The sequence below is a fragment of the Staurois parvus genome, unplaced genomic scaffold, assembly GCF_062004578.1.
Source record: "Staurois parvus isolate SC_StPar_1 unplaced genomic scaffold, SC_StPar_1.0 ptg000031l, whole genome shotgun sequence".
NCBI classification, from domain to species: domain Eukaryota; kingdom Metazoa; phylum Chordata; class Amphibia; order Anura; family Ranidae; genus Staurois; species Staurois parvus.
The window spans coordinates 507036-522798 of NW_028317827.1; the positions used below are offsets into that span (position 1 = coordinate 507036).

The window sequence follows — 15763 nt, forward strand, 5'->3', positions numbered from 1 at the left end:
CTGCTGACTTTTATTTTTGTTTTCAGCTGGAACTCCGCTTTAAAGTGTTATTAAACCCACAACAGTAAAATCAGTCTGTATATGCAGTAAACTGTGTTTGTTATACTCACTGTGAAACCTAAGGGGTAAATCCTCTGCACTGTGTAAAAATGCTGTTTGATCCTGACTTCTCTGATCCTCCCCTTCTTCTACTGTCCCCCTCCGATCTCCTGATAAGACATATCCTGTGGAGTCACTCTGCACATGCTCAGTTTGGTGTGTATTGCTGAAGAGGTTTTTTTTTTTTTCTTGGGATAGTGCATGTAATCAGCACAGGGCCAATCGGCACTCTCCAGACAAAGGTCAGGGGTTCTGCATCCTCCTAGAGCAAAATGAAAACTCCTACAAACTTTAACCAGTGCTCAGCTGGACACTGGTAGAAGTCACAAGACTGCTATATACTGCTGATGAAAAAAGGTATTTAGCAATTTATATTTACTGAAATAATTGCTCTTCCATGTTATGTGTACTGTGGGAGACCAGATATAGTGAATGCAGGGTCCTGGGGTTAGTAACACTTTAAAGTGGTTCTCGAGTCACTTTTTAAAATATTAAAAGTCAGCAGCTATAAATACTGTAGAAGCTAACGTTTAAAAATAAAGACACATGTCCAGGGATCCAGTGCTGTCCTCACCTGGGCTGGCCTTTGTGTCCCCAGAGCAGCCATTGTGCAGCGCAGTGTGGGAAGCCGGCTGTTAAGGCTTGCACCTTCTTGACTGATTAGCCCCGTGTGGTCACAAAGAAGGAGTCATATGCTCCGACATACTAGAAATACATAGTATTTTCTTTGCCATGGGTAGCTGAATGGAGCAGTGGGGAAGCAAAGGAAAAATTAAGGAAAAAAGACTATGGCTAGAGCAAAACTTTGCAGTTCATGAGCAAGACACGTGATTTGCTTTAAGATAGTTTCCTCATTGCCCCAGGAGATGGGAAATCCAGAAATTTGAATACTGTAAATAGCAGCTTTAGCTCAAAATTCTCCCTCTAACCTCTTCAACAGTCCATTGGTTAGTGAAGCAACTCATCAATGAACCTATAATGCAGTGCAGGAGGAGAAACAAGAGCCTGAGTCCTGATATTGTGTTATCGTGAAATGACATGCTTTAAAAAAAATCTAAAAAAAATTCTATTCAAGTATGTGTTCCTAAAACGGAGTTCCGGCCCCCACCACCGCTAAAAAAAAAAAAAAAAAAAAAAAAAAAGAAAAGTCAGAAGCAACAAATATTGTAGCTGCTGACTTTTAATATTAGGACACACACCTGTCCAGGGATCCAGCAGTGTCCTAACCCCGAGCCGATTCTTCAATCACCTGTCTGGTGCTGGTTATGGGAAACTAGCATTGAAGCCTTGCAGCTTCACTGTTGTCTTCCTATTGCGCATGCATAAAGCGCACTGTGCTTTGAAATTGGGCTGTAGACCTCTGGGACCTTGGAAGTGTCCCAGAGGACTGCGGGGGCGAGCTACCGGCTTAGTTCACTGCAGCAAACTGAGCCAGAAGTGGGTACCTGTCAAAACCACGTACCCACTTCCCCCAAATGGTGCCAAATGCGGCAACGGAGGGGAGGAGGCGGCAAAAAAATGGAGCATCCACTTTTAGGCAATCGGAAGCGGAAGTTGTCCTCCCTCACTCCCCGCAGTCTTCTGGGACTCGTGACAGGTCCCAGAAGACTACGGCGCCATTCACAAAGCTCAGCACTTCTCACGCATGCGCAGTGGGCACCCAGCTGTCACAGCCGGATGCCCACACTGAAGATGTCAGCATGGGGAGAGAAGGCGGCTGGTAAAACCAGCCATGGTGAGGACACCATTGGACCAGGAGACAGGTAAGTGTCTGTATTTTAAAAGTCAGCAGAGGGCAGCTTCACCATCGTCCTCCTATTGCGCATGCATAAAGCTGCAGACCTCTGGGACCTTGGAAGTGTCCCAGAGGGCTGCGGGGGCGAGCTTCTGCCCAGTTCACCGCGGCAAACTGAGCCAGCAGTGGGTACCTGTGAAAACCAGGTACCCGCTCCCCCCCCCAAATGGTGCCAAATACGGCAACGGAGGGGAGGAGGAGGAGGCAGAAAAATGGAGCGTCCACTTTTGGGTGTAACTCCACTTTAATTCACAAAAGTACCTTCTTTTGCTCTTGTGATCTGACTTCCTGTCAGAGGGTGGCTACGTTCGTTTTCCATCCTCCTACTGTATGGAGGAATGTAGTCACCCTCCCTTTCGCGCTCCTTAGATGCACTATGGCACTTGTAGTGTGCATAGGAAAGTGCACATGACCGCAACTAATGTGCACTACTTGTTCCAAACAGAAGCGAGAGGGAAAAGAAGAGGGTCAAGAGCTCACAGATATTACAAGGAGGCAGAAAAACACAGTAAGAAAAAAAGTACGGAAATTATATTTTGGGCCCATTAAGTAGTTTATGTGTATGGATTATTTTTGGAGAATAAGGTCTATAATGAAGATGTATATGCATGACTGGATAGAAGTGATGTTTTTTGGAATTTGGATTTTATAAGTGAGGTATTACACTATCAATTAAATCAGAACTCTGGTCAAAACGTTAAACTTTTATTTTCCCTTGCAGTGTGGCTGTGCCCGAACTGCATGGGTTAAGTGCTTGTTTTGTCCAGGGGCTCAGGGAAAAGCTGTACTTACCCATTCTTCCGATTCTCTGGAAAACCACACTCCCCCCATGTCTGCCGGTGGACTGTTCCAGCAGTCCTCACGTCTGGAGCTGGTCTATGGGTGTGATGATGTCAGGAACAGCCCATTCACAGCATGCGGGGGGGGGGGGAACAGCGGAGACTGGTCTTGCGCTCGAAGGATCAGTGGATTAGGTAAGTATATCTTTGCTTTCTGAGCCCTAAGACAAAAACAAGCATTTAAGCCATGCCATGCAGGCACATTCCACTGCATGGGAATATAATAATTTTGCCTAGAATTCTTCTTCAACCCCTTGGCGCCGGCGCCTCCCGGCCCTTTAAGGGTTTCAGAAGCCGGATTCGCTGTCATGGCGGTCACATGATCGGGAAAGGTCCCGATCACAAAAGGACATTGGGACCTTTCCGTGAGTACCAGACATGTATGCTGGGAGTGCGCAGGGCGCGAGCTCTCAGCACATATGTTTTTTTTAATTGAATGCAAATGTGCGGCCGATCGGAATCAAGGCCCAGACACCGAGAGGTTGCACATTTGCGTGAAGAGGTTAAATATTCAAAGCTTTTTATTATTTGCACATTATCAATCATTTTCAGCAGCACTACACTCATTTACAATTTATATTGGCAGAAGCAACACTTGACCCTTGTAAATGTGTGTAGTGCGTTTAGGCATGTCAAGCAGTTGGGAGTTAATTCATTTCATTAGACAGAATCTTATTGTCGGTTCAAATCCCAACCATGGTACCACCTGCCTGGAGTTTGCATGTTCTCCCTGTGCCTGCGTGGGTTTCCTCCGGGTACTCCGGTTTCCTCCCACCCTCCAAAGACATGCTGGTAGGTTAATCGGATCCTCTCTAAATTGGCCCTAGTATGTGTATGTATGAATGTGAGTTAGGGACCTTAGATTGTACGCCCCTTGAGGGTTAGGGACTGATGTGAATGTACAATATATATGTAAAGCGCTGCGTAAATTGATGGCATTATATACAGTCATGGCCGAAATTGTTGGCACCCTTGATATTTCTCCAGGAAATCATGTATTTCTCACGAAACGTATTGCATTAACACATGTTTTGCTATACACATGTTTATTCCCTTTGTGTGTATTGGGACAAAACAAAAAAAGGGAGGAAAGAAAGCAAATTCGACATAATGTCACACAAACCTCCAAAAATGGGCTGGACAAAAGTATTGGCACCCTTTCACAACTGCGGATAAATAAGAATGTTACAAGCATGTGATGCTCCTGTAAACTCACCTGGGGCAAGTAACAGGTGTGGGCAATATAGAAATCACACCTGAAAGCAGATAAAAAGGAGAGACGTTCACTTAACCTTTGCATTGTGTGTCTGTCTGTGCCACACTAAGCATGGACAACAGAAAGAGGAGACGAGAACTGTCTGAGGACCTGAGAACCAAAATTGTGGCAAAATATCAACAATCTCAAGGTTACAAGTCCATCTCCAGAGAACTAGATTTGCCTTTGTCCACAGTGCGCAACATTATCAAGAAGTTTGCAACCCATGGCACTGTAGCTAATCTCCCTGGTCATGGACGGATGAGGAAAATTGATGAAAGATTGCAACGCAGAATAGTCCGGATGGTGGATAAGCAGCCCCAAACATGTTCCAAAGACATTCAAGCTGTCCTGCAGGCTCAGGGAGCATCAGTGTCAGCGCGAACTATCCGTCGACATTTAAATGAAATGAAACGCTATGGCAGGAGACCCAGGAGGACCCCACTGCTGACACAGAGACATAAAAAAGCAAGACTACAGTTTGCCAAAATGTACTTGAGTAAGCCAAAAGCCTTCTGGGAAAACGTCTTGTGGACAGATGAGACCAAGATAGAGCTTTTCGGTAAAGCACATCATTCTACTGTTTACCGAAAACGGAATGAGGCCTACAAAGAACAAAACACAGTACCTACGGTAAAATATGGTGGAGGTTCAATGATGTTTTGGGGTTGTTTTGCTGCCTCTGGCACTGGGTGCCTTGACTGTGTGCAAGGCATCATGAAATCTGAGGATTACCAAAGGATTTTGGGTCGCACTGTAGGGCCCAGTGTCAGAAAGCTGGGTTTGCGTCCAAGATCCTGGGTCTTCCAGCAGGACAATGACCCCAAACATACGTCAAAAAGCACTCAGAAATGGATGGCAAAGAAGCGCTGGAGAGTTCTGAAGTGGCCAGCAATGAGCCCAGATCTAAATCCCATTGAACACCTGTGGAGAGATCTTAAAATTGCTGTTGGGAAAAGGTGTCCTTCCAATAAGAGAGACCTGGAGCTGTTTGCAAAGGAAGAGTGGTCCAAAATTCCGGGTGAGAGGTGTCAGAAGCTTATTGATGGTTATAGGAAGCGACTGATTTCAGTTATGTTTTCCAAAGGGTGTGCAACCAAATATTAAGTTAAGGGTGCCAATACTTTTGTCCAGCCCATTTTTGGGGTTTTGTGTGACATTATGTCATATTTGCTTTTCTGCCTCTGTTTTATATTTGTTCCAATACATACAAAGGGAATAAACATGTGTATAGCAAAACATGTGTTAATGCAATACCTTTTTTGTGTGAAATACTTGATTTTCAGGAAAAATATCAAGGGTGCCAACAATTTCGGCCATGACTGTAAGTACCTGAAATAAATAAATACATTTATTTTGGCTTTTGCAATGAACTAATGTGCCTAGCGTCAATGCATATTTAGATGCATTTACATGCGTTTAGGTGCTCCTGGATGCGCTGGCAGTGTTTTTTTTTCCCTGTCTCTAAACACCTGGACACATAGGTTAATGTGTGGAATTTATAGGCAGAAAACATGGCAGATGCCCCTAGGAGCAGCATTAACGCCCAGTGTGCATGAGGCCTTAGGATATCTTTTATTGTCATTTTAACTCCCTGGGTCTTGGGATACTCAGAAAGTTATCAAAAACAGACAAGGGCGCACTCTCATCGTGCATTACCGTGGTAAAACATGTGTTTATTGTGTAGAAAAATGAATATATACTCACAAACCAATGGAAATTAAAAACAGGTTGAGTGGTCTGCAATAACAGTCAATGCAATAATGTGTCCTCAATCAGGATAGGCTGACGCGTTTCGGGAGACAAGCCCGAAGAGCTTTGAGGAAGTGGGGCCTGTCTCCCGAAACGCGTCAGCCTATCCTGATTAAGGACATATTATTGCATTGACTGTTATTGCAGACCACTCATTCTGTTTTTAATTTCCATTGGTTTGTGAGTATATATTCATTTTCCTACACAATAAATACGTGGTGTACCACGGTAATGCACGATGAGAGTGCGCTCTTGTCTGTTTTTGTTCACTAGTATCCAGATTTCCCCATCTTTGAAGGGCAGCACCTCTTCGTTTTGGCATTCTGAATTTTTTTTTGGTCTGCATGAGGATTTGAGCGCTGGTTTCGTTTGTTTGTCGTTGGATTGCACTCAGAAAGTTATGTGAAGACACCTATGTGTGCCTGATTTTGTGTGGCAGAGCTGTGTAAACCTCAGGACTGGATGGACAAAAATAAAAATCCTTTGTCAAGTAAAATAGTTCCCATTTATGTATTTTTTTTAATTTGCGTATCAAGCTGTTTGCTGTCTGAGTTCAGCTTTAATGAACTTCTAATGCATACTTTGTTACGGTCATACCAGTAGCCCTATCTACAGCTGGCTTGGCCAGTGAGTGCACATTCAATCAGGAACCATCCAAGAAAAAATACCCTCCATTATTGACATCTGTTATCCAGCTGCATTAAACTCATTGCTTTATAGCTCTGCGGCAGATGAGGGCTATATCAAAAATCCAGCTGGCAAAGGTCTATTCTGCTGAAGAGGTTAATCATCCTGTCTTGCAAGGCCTGGCAGCCGGTCAGTTTTCCTTTTAGCCTAAACAAGCTGTAGTCTGACCGCGGATGTTTTATTAGCGAGTGACAGGTGGCAGGAGAAATCCATCCCAGATTTACCTCTTTAATGTGTAAAAAGTCCTTGGCATCGAAGGAGATGGCAGTGCCGGGTACAGGGACATCTTCGTCCAGAGCCCCGCAGTAGCTCACATTCGTCTTTACCGCAAATGCCACTGGTTTGGTCTGAAGACACATACAGCCATCGTCAATAGAGAGCAGCAGCACTGTTATACATTAATTACTGTAATACCTACATTTAGGCTTTATTTATATGGGTGGTCGAGGGGGCGGTAAAAAAAAACCACAGGTGGTTGAGCCGCAGTTTTACCGCCCCCTGAATGCCGAGCCACGCATGTTAGTACATGTTGCCCCAGCAGCAAAGCGTCATGAAAATTATGGAACCAGTTGCGTTTGGCAAGGGTGCCGCCATCAAACATGACCCACTCAAGTACATGGTACCACACCTCAACTGCTGTGCAACAGCATGAATTGCGCATGTTCATTGCGCAGTTGCGGCATGGTGCTGCAGGCTTTTAGAGCCAGGAACACTTGGAATCAGCACAATTCTGCCCACGATTCCCATTCGCAGCATAACACGCAATGCACCATGCATTCTTATTGGCAGTCCAATCGCAGTGTGATTTTGTTGCGACTGTTGCACAGCAGAATGTGCTTGTAAAAGAGCGCCTGGCACAGGGCAAAATCTGCTCCTTGAGCTTCTTTGACACCACAAACATGCAGAAGGCAGCCGATTCAAAAGAAGGCTGCCTTGGATGTGATACGGGGAATTGCGTGAAAATTGCCCACACAAAATCATGAACGGGAACACGAGTTCCCAATACAATAAGTGTACACAGGGCTTGAACGGTTAATACAGGAGATGAGAAGCTGACATATCACCTCTGAACTGCCTGTCAAATGCCCCTGAAAAGCAATCCACCACAAATCACTTTTCAAAGTCAAGTCTAAATGAGGCCTTACAAATAAAAGTAGAAAATTATTTCTATATCATAAAAGACAACATATTTATTTAATCCTTCTGACCCTTACAATAAGTAAATGGTAAAGGTGCCAAGTCTTGCAGCACGTAGGTTTTCATGCCATCAAGCACCTTCAGAGTGATCCCATTTTTTTCTTCTGCAAAGGGAAAGCTTGAGTTCACTATTTCCCTACTAAATATCTTCAAATGCACTGCACTTCACAGGTACCTACTGTAGGTAAAACTGCTTAAAGCCCAACTCCAGGAAATCGGAAAATTCTCCATGCACTGGGGCTGCGCCTGCACTACAGGTGATGATTGCTCGCATAGGCTGCCCATAGATTAATTTTTTCTTCCGATCAGCCACAGAGCTGATTGAAAAAAAACAAAACAAAACAAAACAAATGGATCCCCCCCTCCACAAAAAGCGAGGTTAACCGCTTGCCTACCGACCTATAGCAGATATACTGCTACAGGGCGGCCGCACTGCACAAAATCACATATATATATATATATATATATCTCCTAGATTGTAAGCTCGAAAGAGCAGGGCCCTCGAACCCCTCGTGTATTGTATTGTTACTGTCTTGTCTCATGTTCTGTCCCCCTTGCTACTGTACAGCGCTGAGCAAACCCTTTGGCGCTATATAAATACTGTATAATAATATATATATATGTGTGTGTGTGTGATTTTGCAGTTCCAGGTAGGGGGTGCACGTTGCCCTACCCATGCTACTATTGGTTGCAGTGGATGTCAATCACCGGGTCCCGACCGGCGATTCTCGGCTGGGACTCGATGATCGCCGCTAAAGCGGAGAGGGGAGAGATCTGTGAGTAAATAACACAGGTCTCTCCCGTCAGCATGGACATGCTGCTTTGTATCACTCTGCACAGCACAGCAATACAAAGCAGCATGTCTCCTTAGTAAAACACAACACAGCGCATAGTGTGAGCACAACACACAGTTAACTCTTTGATCGCCCCACATGTTAACCCCTTCCTGCCCAGTGTCATTAGTCAGTGTCAGTGCTTTTTATTAGCAATGATCACTGTATTAGTGTCACTGGGGATGTCAGTGGCCATTAGTAAGTTCCCCCCCCCCCAGTGTCAGAATGCTCACCGCAGTCCCGCTATAAGTTGCTAATTGCTGCCATTACTAGTATAAAAAAAAAATTGCAGCATGTATACCACCATTTGTAAATGCTATAACTTTCACGTAAACCAATTAATTTACACGTATTGGGCTTTTGTTTTAGCAAAGACATGTCGCAGAATACATTTTGGCGTAAATTTATGACGAAATTTGATTTTTAATGGAGGACTCCACCCCACTATGCCATTGTATTCTGTGAGTGGAGACTCAGAATACACTTATCAGTGTAACATTTTCCAATCGTCCCGTTTACCAGAAGTCTATCATTAGATCAACTTCTTTCGAGCAGGAATGGCCATCGATGGATCGAAATTTGGCTGGCTACTGCTGACTCTGCTGGATCGAATTTCTGTCCATCTATGGACAGCCTTAGTCTATAGGAGAGTACTTTCATTTATCTGATCCTACGCTCACTCAGCAAACGGTGCTCCCCATACTACATGATGCACTGGCCCTTGGTGTCCTCTCATCCAATGCAGGGCTATGGACCCTGCAACAATCCTGATTACTTCAGGACCTTAGACAGCTGGAGCATGGGGAAGTCGGTGGGGGTCGGTCTAGCAATGCGGAGGAGCAGAGGATCGGGTAAACAAACCTATTAACCAGTGCCATGCGGGAAAGGGAGCATTTTCCAGTTTCCTGGAGTTCAGTTTTAACCCTTGCAAGCTCTGTGTATGAGGGCCATATAACTGAAAAGAAGAAACAAAAAAAACAGAGCATGCCGAATTGAACAGATAATATATCTTTTAATAAATCAAGTAATAAAATTGTGCTTAAAAAGAGATGTCAGGGCAAATAACCAGGAGACACCTCTCCCAAGGTAACCAGGTCACATCTGCAGCTGCTTTGAAGTAGGCTGCCAGCAGAAAGCACGGATGGAAATCACGCGGACGCTGAACAAAACCATGGATGAGGTCATTGTAATATACAAAAAACCACCTGGAAACAGGGACTGCTGTATTTAAATCACCAGCACAGTCCTATGTAAGTGAAAGTACTCCTCACACACCTGGGATACAACTTTGGTCCCCATCTCTAGCCACTTTTTTTTTGGGACAAGTCGAAGTGACCCCCTTCCATGGTTTTATTTGACGTCTGCTTCAGTGGTTTCCATCTTTGCTCTCATCTCTTCTTCTGCCGGCAGCGGAGTGACAGCATGTGCAAGCCACTGCAGATGTGACCTGATTACCTGGGGAGAGATGTCTCCTGGTATATGCACTGATCAAGACATCTCTTTGTAAGAGTGATGTTATTACAACATTTATTAAAAGCAGTTTAATATACTGTTTTGGTTTTTTTTTGTCCCTTCTGTCTCGCTCCTTGACAGATTCTAACCTCTCTATCCAAAACTAAAAAGACAATGGGCCCGATAAACTACAACTGGTGGTTGTAGAGCTAGAGCAGGGGTCTCCAAACTATCCAAACAAAGGGCCAGTTCACGGTCATTCAGACTTTAGGGGGGCAGACTGGGGCCACTGGGAGTAGAAAAGGTCCTGAGGTCAGTGGGAATATACCATGCCTCTTCTTTGGTGTCAGTGGGAGAAATGGTTCCCCATCATTGGTGTCATTGGGAGGAATAATAGCCCATTGTTGGTATCAGTGAATGAAATAGTGCCCCAGGAGCCGAATAAAAGCAAGCAAAGGGCCAAATCCAGCCCCCAGGCCACAGTTCGGAGGCCACTGTTGTAGAGGAATGCAAAGTGTCACATGGCACGTCTGATTGTGTCACATTGCAATTCACATACACTATTATGTTGAAGTGCATATAGGGGTGGATTTATTAAAGGCAAAAAGACCTAATACGTTACAACGTGGATTAATGAAGGCAAATAGACTGTATCCTTTACTAGTGCAGTTGCACTCATTTTCCCCAGAGTTGAGATGCAGTGAAACTTTACTTTGTAAAGAATACTCAATCATGTGCAAGGAAAATGAAAAACAAAAAAAAAAATTTTTTTTGCTTGCACATGATTGGATGATGCAAATCACCAGAGCTTCCCCTCATTTACTAAGATATGGGAAAAATGAATGCAACTGCACTTGTAACGTGTACAGTCTATTTCCTCTCAATAATCCATCTTATAGCGTATTAGGTGCAGAAATCACGATCTTGACTGCCTTGAGCCATCATCTTTTTGGCACAAAACTGCACAACTCCACTGCCTCAAATACAGATGAATTGATTTTCTGAAAAAATATTTGGTGCAGATTGTGCAACCTTTTTTTTGGAACACGTGACATTAGGGGCTTTTTTTTACATTGTCGTATCTTACTGTTTAAACCCCTCAGCTTGAACAATCATTTAACACATTCCATAAATCTGTCCTTAATGCACCAAATATTTGGTGTTCTATCAATAGTTTATTAAGGCAGTATTTTGGTTGGGTCAGGGGCGGACTGACCATTCGAAAACTCGGGCACTGCCGAAGGACCGGGGTCAGTAAGGGGCCCCATGAGATGCCCCTGGTAGCTTTCATAGGCTTTTTTGGGTGTGGTTTGAGTGTGGGCAAGGACACAGGGGCCCCATGATCCCCTATTGCCCGGGGGCCCCATGAGTTGTCAGTCCGCCCCTGGTTGGGGTGTCACTACATCATTTTGGTGAAACAGCATGGCTTCTGCAGAGGAAATGTAAGCTTTAGACCTCTTGCACACAGATGTATTACCCCTTAATTTTAAATTTCGCTGTATATTTCTTTCTATTACTATAACCTACCACCAAAGAACAGCCTAAAATAAATTTTCCTGCTCCTGATGATCACAGCAATACCACATATGTGTATATTACTTGTTTGTACCCGTAGTAGGGCCATGAAACAATGGTGCACTTTTACTTTTTTAATTTTACCTAAAACACACTGACAATGATATCATTTTTTTTTAATTCGTTTTTTTTTTCATAACAGGTTCACACTACTGCAACCTAAAAGTCGCGCAACTTACAGCACGACTTTGCCAGGCAACTTGAGTACAACTTTGATGCGACTTTCAGGGAATGCCTGGGTAATCTTCCTGTAATGTCTGATCCAAATCACATCAATATAGATGAGGATCTGACTTGGAGGCAACTTCCATTAAAGTCTATGGGCACAAGTTGGATAGAAGTCACCTTGTAAGTAGTATAGGAACCTTTTCTAATGTCGGAGCAACTTCAGTAGTGCTGATTAAGGCAGCTCTCATTGGCCAACATGGGATTTCACATGTTATGCGACTTGGGGTCTCCAAATCGTATCCCAAGTCGCGAAAGTGTGAACCGAGCCTTAATCCTACCTAAAATACACTGATACTGATCTTGACCCTGACCTTTGATTCTGACTCAGATCAAACCCTGACATAGCTATTTAATTTTTATTTTTTTATTATTATTATAATTAGTATTACTATTTTGTATTAATGTTTTTACACACATTTGTTTGTCCGCATTTTTCTTTCCTGGCAGGGAGAAAAAGATACAATGTATAATTTTCTCCATTCAGAGGAGAAAACACACACTGACTGATCACTGTGATAGCCAATCAAAGTCTATTACAGTGATCTGTGTGCAAAGAAACAAACTGAGAGTGCACGGGCCTAGTGCATTACCTTCTAAAAATTATATTTATTGAATAATAAGTGGTACACTCACCAAAGAATAAAATCAAAGGCACATCACAAAAGACAGCATGGTCCAGTCTCCCTAGATGGTGGCTATTCGGGGACTGTAGGCCTCCAAATGGCTGACGTGTTTCGAGGCAGAACCTCTTCCTCAGAGCCTGCCTCGAAACGCATCAGCCATTTGGGTGCCTACAGTCCCCCAAGAGCCACCATCTAGGGAGATTGGACCATGCTGTCTTTTGTGATGTGCCTTTGATTTTATTCTTTTGTGAGTATACCACTTTTTATTCAATAAATCTCATTTTTAGAGGGTAATGCACTAGGCCCGTGCACCCTCTGTTTGTTTCTTTGCACACAGCTCCTTTGGATTTCCCTGCTCCTTTGAGGGCAGCAAGATTTGCATTCCCAAAAAGTACTCCATGTTGGGTTACTGACATTGTGGAGCTCATCGTCCAGCACAGGAGTTTCAGCATTCATTTGCTCATACTTTATCTATTACAGCGATCGGATGATCAGGAACCGGGTCTCCTGGTTCCTGATTGTTAGTAGGAGACATGGGAGCTCTTGATAGGAACAGTCTCTGTGCTGGGATTGTTCCCAGCACAAACACATGTAGGCATATATGCGGCCTCATGGAAGAAGACCACTTCAGTGGGGCCACATATATGTGTACAGTCTCCATTCACTTGATTGGGTTATGTTCAGTGGATAATTGTCAAATAATTTTTGCCACTGATGAGAAGCATCGTGACCCTGGCATGTGAACACCCCTATCCTCTGCCATAGCATCTCTAACCACCACAGGAAGGTTGGAGACACTAAAATGTGACTCAGTTACACATATTCAATACCCCCCAACGGCAAGTCTAAACGAGCACGGGTGTCTAACTGGCGTCCCTCCAGCTGTTGCAAAACTACAAGTTCCATCATGCATCTGCCTTTGGGAGTCATGCTTGTAACTATCAATCTTGCAATGCCTCATGGGACTTGTAGTTTGGCAACAGCTGGAGGGCCTCCAGTTTGACACCCGTGCCTTAGAGTTAAGGAGACCGCAGAAATGTAAAGCTGGTCAAACACTTATAGATTTCTCTAGTTCAGCCTGAGCAAAAGAACAAAGGAAATCTAACAGATTCCTCCATCCACACTAAAGAGGGCAGATGGAAAGATTCCCCTGCTGGGAAGTTGTATTCTGGCAGCTAAAAGTGGCTGTCAGAATACCCAAACAGTGGCTGCATCTGATTGGAGGCAACTGCTGTTCAACTGGAAATCTTCCAGCAGGCTTCTTCAACTAAAGTCAATTAACCGATCAACTCTTATCACATTGACTGTGGCTGGCAGGAACACCCAATGAGCACATTTTGGCCGGCTCGTTAGGAACTGGCTGAAATGCACTCAGTATAAAAGGCCATCTTGCCCTTGTTTTCACAGAACAGGATGCAGTTTTTCCTGTCGGTATTTAAGGTTTATGTTCCGCACACGGTTTAGATAGAAATATGCTATTAGTGGAATTTATCAGGCATTACTTTGGCTCTCTCAAGTTGTACTGCGGCTTGCTGTTCTCTCTCTTGGCGTATTGCTTCTCTGTCCTCTTCCAGAGATACATCAGAATCTGATGGTCTGCTTGTGTAAGAATCTGCTGAGCCCTACAAAACAGAGAAAAGAAATTAGGTCATCAAGGAGTAGAACATCTTAAAGCTGAACTCGAGGCTGATACAAAAAAAAAAGAAACAATGAATAGAGTTATGTATTAAAAAAAACAATTAAATGTATTTTTGAATTCATCCTGTGTAAAATCTTGAATTGGATTCAGTATCAGCCTAGGCAAACCTCTATATAGTGGAACCCATGCTTGGAGGGAGAGGGGCAGCACATGGAGCCAGTTAGGGGTGCTGCATAAACACAATATTCTGACAAGTAACATGCTGAAAAATAGGAAGCAGAGCATAGCGATGAGCTTATCAGTTGGCTACTGCTCCTCCAATGTCCAATCACCAGTTGAGGACAGGAAGGTGACCTATCCGTATTGCTAAATTCATTCGTTTACCTTTACAAAAAAACTGCTCATGCAGGTAAGGAGTGCCTGTAGATAAAAACAAACTGTGCAGCTTTAAATAAAGTTGGATAATGCCATTACTATAAGTTAAGGCCATTTACATAACTCCCAAAAAAATGGCCTGGCCCAGAGATGACATCATCACATCCTGTCCTGTTGCTACGATGTTGCTAAGACACTCTCAACCATTACTGTTCATCCCCACTATCACAGGAGCAAGCTCTCAAGCAACCGCACATGTGTGGTTCACTATCTCCTCCGTGATAACTCAGAAATACTGTGATGGGGGATAGTGCATGCAAGGAGGTTTGTATCAGCTGAGAGTGTCTTAGCAACGCCCTAGCAACCAGGCAAAAAGGAATAATGCCACCTCTGAAAGTTTTTCATTCAGCCTTCAGGAGGCATGTAAATGGCCTACACCTATAGCAAGGGTAATATTCAACTTTAGTCAAAGCTGCACAGTTTTTTTACATCTACAGATGCCCCTTATCTACATACACAGTTGTTTGGTAAAGGTAAAAATATTTCTAAACTCAAAAAGTTTATTCTTACCTTAATTCATTCTCTGCATTGTGGTAAACAAATTACAATAACTTCCCCCCCAGCCATCCCTAAATACCTGACTCTTCTCATGCTCCAGTGCTGTCCCAGCTGCTGCAGCACCACTGCTCTCTCTTCCTGGGCTCACAGGATACACTGAGAGCAGCAGGAGCCATTGGCTCCTACTGCTGTCAGTCAAATCCTGTGAGAAGGGGGGCGTGACCGAGCCGTGCTGTGTGTGTCTATGGACGCATGGACGCATACAGCTCAGTCTAGAAGCATGCCCGCACAGGTCCTCAGCACAGCTAGATGAAAGGACATTTGTAAGAAGAAAGAGCGGAGAGCACTAGCAGGAGACTCCAGAAGAATAGGTAAAGGACCACATTGTGCAATATCATCGCACTGAACAAATAGGTATAACATCTATTTTATTTTAAAAAAATTAAATTAAAAATAGCCTTTACAATCACCTGAACTAACCCTTACAATTCTCAGTTACCCACCTGGCTCTTCTGTGTGGCAGGGCTGTGTATATCTCAGTAATGAAAGAACAATTCTTTTGACAATTAAAACAACTACCATATACGTATTTATTTATGAATTCAAATTGCAAACAGCACAAAGAGGAACTTCACCTGGTGTTGTGAAAATTAAAAGTCAGCAGCTTCAAATACTGTAGCTAAAGGGGGGTGAGAGGCAGGTCCAGGCTATGTCATCCTGGCCTAGGTGAGGATTTAATAAGGGGGGAGTGGATAACAACAAAAAAGGTAGCTATACCCCCTCCCAAAATCAACTCAGAGTCAGGGAGGGGGGAGCGTAGGGAGAGAATAAGAGGTGATCTATTTTTGAGTGAAAT

At 43.8% G+C, this 15763-nt stretch overlaps 1 protein-coding gene across 2 annotated transcripts in view; it reads right to left on the reverse strand.

The window, feature by feature from the left end:
- Nucleotides 1–15763, reverse strand: part of CACNB4 (calcium voltage-gated channel auxiliary subunit beta 4) — a 253164-nt gene that overhangs the window by 60779 nt on the left and 176622 nt on the right. For both annotated transcript variants that reach the window (XM_089659472.1, XM_089659478.1), the window contains 2 exons: nucleotides 13838–13957; nucleotides 6652–6774 (listed from right to left, as the gene is read on the reverse strand). In XM_089659472.1, the coding sequence (XP_089515598.1) occupies nucleotides 6652–6774; nucleotides 13838–13957 (243 nt within the window). The remainder of the gene's footprint in view (nucleotides 1–6651; nucleotides 6775–13837; nucleotides 13958–15763) is intronic.